The 7,079-nt window shown below is 47.9% G+C and overlaps 1 protein-coding gene across 1 annotated transcript in view; it reads left to right on the top strand.

The window, feature by feature from the left end:
- FMNL2 (formin-like 2) overlaps positions 1-7,079 on the top strand; it is a 63,473-nt gene that overhangs the window by 15,395 nt on the left and 40,999 nt on the right. Inside the window, exon 5 of the mRNA XM_010002249.1 lies at positions 986-1,138. Within this exon, the coding sequence (XP_010000551.1) occupies positions 986-1,138 (153 nt within the window). The remainder of the gene's footprint in view (positions 1-985; positions 1,139-7,079) is intronic.

Below are 7,079 nucleotides of genomic sequence, written 5' to 3'. Positions count from 1 at the left end.
CAGGAATCTCAAGGTGATTTTGCATGTTGGGAAGACTATAAAAGAAGGTTGTGCAATTCTGACATCTGCTTAGCTGGGAGTCAGATCCAGGCATTTAGGTGATAAATCATTGCGTGCACTCCATTAAAAAGAAAATAATCAGGAAAATCAGCTTTCATTAGTCATCATATTGCACAGTTTGAAATAGGTGTGCAGCTGAGGATCTGGTTTTGGGTATTTACAGGCTTTCACTTCAGGATGTTGTAGAATAAAATGTTTGTGTAAAATGGTACGAAAAGAAGCAGTAGGTTAAAGATGCTGTTGTAGTCAGGAATTCAAGCTGAGTGGAGTTGACATTTTTCTTTTTAGAAAAGATGCTGTCAGATGTATATATATATCATTGCACAGAAAAGAGGTTTTTTTGTGGAGTTGCATTAAAATTAATGGAGGAAAATTATATGTTTTAAACTGTTACTGCCACTGGAAAAAACTGCACAGCAGAAAGAAGTGTTTGTGTAAAGACTTGCTTCCTGAAATTGTACCAGTGGAGGCAAGTGAGCTTGCTGGGTTTTTCCCCTCTCTAGCGTGGTGAACATGAGTAATAACCTCCAAAGCTGTAAGGGGAGCAAGCAATTTTTGCTCGAAATAGCAGTACAGTGGGCAAGGAGTCAGAAATCAAAGAAAATCTGTAATGCTGATGGTAACATGTTGCACATGCTGGGAGGCTGGTGAGGGCCAGGGAGGCAGCGTAACCGCTGGGTCACCTGTCGATGGAGGGAACTGGATTAGTCCTTGCAGAACGTATTGATTTATTGCAATAAAGTGGGGACAGCTTTAAGCCTTCCCTCCCCTTTCCTTCAAGGCAGGGCTATTCGTCAGCAATGTTTTATTTATTTTGTGTTGGAGTAGAAGAATCTGTAGCTGTTTGATCCTCCTGCAATGGTCTGTTTGTGTGCTCAGCTGCGCCAGGGGGAAAGGCAACGTTGCAATTCCCATTTCTTTTCAGGTTTGACTTTGAAAGCTTGGAGAACAATGTGGAGAACTCGATGGACAAGTCCAAACCTTGGAGCCGATCCATTGAGGACCTGCACAGAGGCAGTAATTTACCCTCCCCAGTTGGGAACAGCATTTCCCGCTCTGGCAGACACTCCACTTTACGGTAAGGAGTGAAGCCAGGCAGGGGGTGACCTGCAAACAGGGAGTGCCCGAGGGACAAGAGTCAGGGTAGTTTTCCTAGCTGGGATATTTTTCCTCTTTTCACAGCATAGGCTTGACATCTATAGGCATCGTGTCATTGTGCTGGTGGTTCTGAGGTGGAAAGAAGTGCTAAGCTAGGAGCAGGGGCAGCGTTACACAGCAGTAGAGGAAGTGACAGGAATGACTCTGCCTCCCTTTCCAGTGGCAGAACCACCTAAGGATGCACAGTACGTTTCCATCAAGGTACCATGTGGCTTGCAGAGAGGATGCAATTCCTCTTCTCCAAAGAGTGTCTCGAAATTTCCATGGGCCCAGCCAGGCTGGGGCTCCCATCTGGTGTCTCGTCCAAAAAGGTCTCTTCTAGCAGCACATTCCCTCCGTGCTGCTCTGAACAAGACTATTCTTTTTTTAAAGGCTGCTTCCATCCTTCAAACCTGCTTTAAATTCTGGCACCACCCCAGGCCTTGCTACTGGAGTGTCTCCTTCCAAATATTGGGGTTCTTTTCAGTGTGTGGAAAAGGCAGGATCAGTTCCCAGGCCTCAATGGCAGTCGGCTCTTGTACATTCCTTAGACACATCTCTGTTGTGAAACCTCCCAAGCACCACCTCTGGACTAGCAGGGCTGTTACCTACAGGTGCAGCTCAGAGCACCGAGTCTGTTCACACACTTTTTGGACTGTTTTTGCTTGGCTTTTGTGGAGTTTTCTGACATCGTCCTGTGAGCATAAAGGAGTCCAAAAAAGGTAGAGCCAGTGAGGACTGGCAGGTTTTTCCTACGTGTTCCATTTGAGGTTCAGCTTTGGTTGTCAGTCAGTGGTGATGTTGGCTCTTTAGCTGGTGTGAGGTCAGTGCCTCCCACCTACAGCTGCAGGGGATGTGCTCCCAGGAAGATGCAGTTCACAGACCTCAGGCAGTGGAGAGAAGGAGACAGACACACAGTTCTGGGAAAGAGATACAGGCTGTGGAGTCCAGCAAAATCACTTGACCAGGTGATTCTTTTCTTTAAATGTTGCAAAGGTGTTCTTAGTGGGTTTTGTTTTCTTTGGTCTTTAATTACTGTGACAGAGAAGTGATGAGGATTGTGCTTGCATGAGGACTTCTGACCCAGCTCTCTGGGAGGCACACTTGCTGTTAGTTACACTAGAAATGCATAAGCCAGCTATACATTACATGTCTCTTACATTTTTTCTCTTCATTTCCTTCCATCCTTTTCCACATCCTCCCTTTATTCCCTTTTTTATTTTCTGTTTCCATGCCTCCTTCCTTGCCTCCTTCGTTCGTCTCCCTCTTCCAACCGCCCTTCTCAATTCTTTCTCTCTCTCACCTCCTCCCCTCCTCTGCTCTCACCCACCTTTCACGTACCATCAGATTGGTTTCTCTGCCTGAGCAACTTCAGTTCAAAGGCCACCAGAGCTGCTTTTCAGCCAACTGCCTCTGGAGCAGCTTCACTTGGCGCTCTGCTGATGAGGCTTCCAGCTGGAAAATCTCGTAAGTCCCGGGTGGAAGGTTCTGGTGCCAGGCATGGCAGCCACAGCCCAGCACTGCTCCCCATGCCTTATAATCTGGTAACCCTGCGTCTTGGGAAAGCCACCACCTCAGCATCAGGGGGGGCAGTTCTCAGCCTCCCAGACGTGTGGTTATCACATTATATCTTCAAAGCGTAGTTCGCTTCCGTAGAGCGGGATTTTCTAGAAGAAAACAGAAGGTGTTTTACTGGGAAATGAGATACTGGTTTTGTCATGCTGCAAGTAGTGCTGCTAGTTTCATGCCTAAGACATAGAGCCCTTAGTTGTTGTCCATGTTGCTTCATCCTTTTTATTCCAAGTAGAGACTTCACAGTCCAAAACTGACCCGGAGACACAGCCCAGCACAGTGTTTCCCACCACGTGCCCCCTCCTGCCTGCAGAGCCAGCTTGGTACAGACACTGGCCCACAGTTCCAGAGAGTCAGCATCTTTGGTTTGTGGTTCAGAAACACCATTTCTGTATATTAAAATGTGGTGCTCTTCAAAAGCTGGTGACTGTCTGTTTAAAAAGGGAAAGCTAGAAGGAGGTGGCAAGTTTTTAAGAAGTTTGTTTTTTTTTTAATAATTAATAAATATCATAGAATGATAGAATGGTGAAAGTTGGAAGTGACCTTAAAGATTATCAGGTTCCAACCTCCCTGCTATGAGCAGGGACACCTCCCACCAGCCCAGGTTGCTCCAAGCCCCATCCAACCTGCCCTTCAACACTGCCAGGGATGGGGCAGCCACAGCTTCCCTGGGCAGCCTGGGTCAGTGCCTTCCTGCCCTCATGGTGAAAAATTTCTTCCTGATTTCTAACCTAAATCTCTCCTCTTACAGTTTTGATCCCTTCCCCCTTGTCCTCTCCCTCCCTGCCCTTGTCCCAAGCCCCTCCCCAGCTTTCCTGGAGCCCCTTCAGGCACTGGAAGCTGCTCTAAGGTCTCCCTGGAGCCTTCTCTTCTCCAGGCTCAACACCCCAACTCTCCCAGCCTGTCTTCATAGCATCCAGCCAATCTCTTATCCACTGAGTGCTCCATCTGTCAAACCCATGTCTTGTCAGTTCGGAGACCAGGATGTTGTGTGGGACAGTGTCAGATGCCTTGTTCTAATCCAGGTAGATGACGTTATTAGTTATATATATAAAATATATATATGTATATACATATATATAAGAGTTATGAAACAGAATCTTTTCCTGGGAGCAAGCTAGGTGCTCATCACATGAGGAGGGTGTGCAGGGTGGTGTGTCTGCTCAAAGCCAGGAGGTTCCTGCCCTGTCATTGGGTACATGATGTGTCTGGGATGAGCAGGGTTCCAGGCCACACATCCTTCTGTGTGGAACCTCCTCTTCTATACTTGTTATAAAAGCATGAAAATGGACAGAAAGGAGGAAGCTTTCCTCCCTCGTGGGTGAAAAAGGAGAAGGCTGACAATCTTAGCAGGGTAATTTAAAATTCAGGAGCTGGGCTCACTCCTGCCATTCCATAGCACCATGGAAAAACGGGAACAGATTTGTGCTGGATTCCTGCTTATTAAAAGAGCAGGAAGATTTGGGCAGGCAGTGTTTCCTGCCAGCTCCAACACTGCCCCTGTCTCAGTTTTGGTGTGGCAGTGTCCTGGCACTGTCCTGGCATGTCAGTCCTTGGGCTCAGCAGCAGAACCCCCTCAGGGCTCCCAGCTGCCCTGGGCTGCACATGCTGAATTCTAGCCTGAGGAAGAGAAGGGAAGCACAAGGAAGCAGAGAGTGCTGGCAGGGCTGTACCTGCCCCTTGCACGCTGGCAAGCCCTGTGGCTTCATCCAGTGTGACAGTGGTGACGTGGGCACGGAGGATCTCTGTCCTCTCCTTTGGTGGCTGAGGCACTGCTTCTAATTGTGACTTTAGCTGGCTTCCCAGAGCTCTTTTTAGTAGTGCTGAGCCCTGCCAATTCCCTGCTCACTGGGTTTCCTTGGCAACTGAGGTGGTTGGTTTTTTTTTCCTGAGAGGAGGCACAGGGATTTGGGAAGCAAACACCAAAATGAGGGCAGAAGGATAAAAACGGGGATGAACCTTGGGGGATTTTATTGCTGCTTTTTTTGGGAGCGAAAGAGCATTACTTTCACATGAGAGTCATACTCGCCTGTCAGATAAATATTAATGCAGACTTTGTAATGTCCCAGCCCATTAGAAATTCCCTTTCTTCCGAGTCAAATACTTCAATTTTTATGTGGATTGAACTGAGAAACTTCATCTCTTTCTTCAAAATCCATGGAGTTTGTAATAAGAGAGTGATCCAGGCACATATGTCTTAATCCATGCTTGGGCTCTGATTGCATTCCATAACTGGGCTCCTATTCTTCTCATTCTGGGGCTTGTGGGGGCCACCACTGAGCACAGGCTCCTGACCCTTCCCTCCCTGGGCCTCGTCCCCTGCAGAGGGGTGCAAGTTCAGGCTCCCCATTTCCAGCAGACCCAGCTCCAAGAGGAGTTCAGAGAAGTCCAAAACTTCTAGGAACCTCCAAGACCTTCGTCTTCCCAAGTCCCTTTCTGCTGTCAGAAGGACATTCACAAGACAAAAAACCCACCACCTCCAAACCAGCAACAACGAAATGGCTGAAGTGCAATCCAAAACTCACCAAGACCAGGAGTGAGGTCCACCCTGGGCTGTCCTCTGCTCTCCTTGCTCCTCCTCTGAGGGAGCCAGCACAGGCAAATGAGGGGGTGATATTCTTTAGCAGTTAATGAGATCAAGGTGATAGGAGAACCCAGGTGTAATTTGTATCTGTTGTTAATGCAATGAAGTAGAAGTCTGCACCATTGGACTGGGCACGTGTCCTCATTTTAAGGATGAAAGTCCTCCCATTGAAGGTGGTGGAGGTGGCAGGAGTTTGTATTGAGATTTGTGCTCTCTTGCCATGGTGGGACAGGACTTTGAATATCCTTGTTTGTTGTGTAGGTGTTGTAATTATCTGTCTGTGGGTCTTCAGTGTCAGTGTGAGCTGTCTTGCACCAGAAGACACCCTTGCATGTTGCATTTTCTAGGTCTTGGTTGTACAAAGTGCTGGATGACTCCAGGACACGTGGGCCATTTTCAGCAGTTCTGGCTCATCACGTTAACAAAGTCATGTGGACATGGAGGCAGGAGTAGTTTAGCAAAATTAACCTCTTCAGGCTGGGCTGAATAGTCCTTCTCAACCTTTTTGTAGGAGGCTGGTGGGTAAAGAGATGTCATGGTGGCACATTTATAATCTCTGGATTAAGTTACTTGTTAATTAACTGAATAAAAATGAGTCATCCTGGAGCAGAAATGTCCTTCTGCTAGGTCTGGGTGAGAAAAAGAAACTTAAATCATACTTTGCATTTCAGCCCAGGTTTTGCCTTAGTTTTAGAGGCTGTTGGTTTTTGCATGTGGGAGCAATGTCCTCCTGGCTGTGGAAACACCAGATCCTCCAGCAGCAAAAGCAGGGAGCTGTGGAGCAGAGAGCCAGGGAGCTGTGGGGCTGTGGAGCAGCTCCCTCCCTCGTGTGACATCCCAAAGCCACCACTGGTGCCTGGCAGGAGGAGAGAGTTGCACACTGCAGGAGCTTGCACGTGGTCAGGTTTTCTGCTTCTGTCAGAAGTCAGGGTTTATAGTTCTCCTTTAAAGGAGGGGCAGAGGAAAGAAAAGAGGAACCATCTGAAATTAATTACCAGGATAAATATACTCTTGGTGACATAATCTTTGACCTGCAGCAGACAGGAAATCAAACCCAACAACGGGTCCAGATGCTCGGATCAGCCTGATGTTTGGTAACAAGAAATTAAATACAAGCAAAAAGAAGATCCATCTCCCCTGGTTTGGCTCATGTCCTGTGGAAGGAGGTGTTGGAGCTACTGCAAGGCCTTTGGGAAGGAGACAAGGAACATCAGGGGTCGTTGCAGTTGCTGCCAACAGAGAGCAAGCATCTCAAGCCTCAGTCCCAGCGTGCAGAGTCATCGTAAAACAGTTTCTGTAGGAAAAATCCTCATTAATTCTTGGCTCTCGTGTCTGTGTGAAGAAATTTGCATCTGTTGAAGGGAAGAGATCTAAATCTAGGGCAGAATCCCATCTGTGCTGGAGATACTTTCTCTGCACTGCAGCTCTCTGTTGTATATTCTGCACCTGTTTCTCTGCCTGATCGTAAATGACCAGGGGTCAGCTCTGCAGGCTCCGAATGTCACTGGTGTCTTCAGTGAAGAACCCACCACGGAGCAGGGACATGTGGGAGGGTTGGAGGGCAGGTCAGAGAGCACAGTGTGTGGGCTGGGGCTGTGTCCCAGAGGGGAGGGTCGTCCTGGAGTGGGCTAAGAGGGTAGAAGCTTGACTTTGCCCATTTGGCTGGTCATTGGTGTGAGGATCCTCCAAGTGCACATCTCCGGGCTTCCAGCCAGCAGTATTCCTG

Source organism: Chaetura pelagica, unplaced genomic scaffold (assembly GCF_000747805.2).
Source record: "Chaetura pelagica isolate M959 unplaced genomic scaffold, ChaPel_1.0 scaffold677, whole genome shotgun sequence".
NCBI lineage: Eukaryota > Metazoa > Chordata > Aves > Apodiformes > Apodidae > Chaetura > Chaetura pelagica.
The sequence above is the reverse complement of the archived record's forward strand: the minus strand, read 5'-3'. Positions and strand labels throughout refer to the sequence as shown.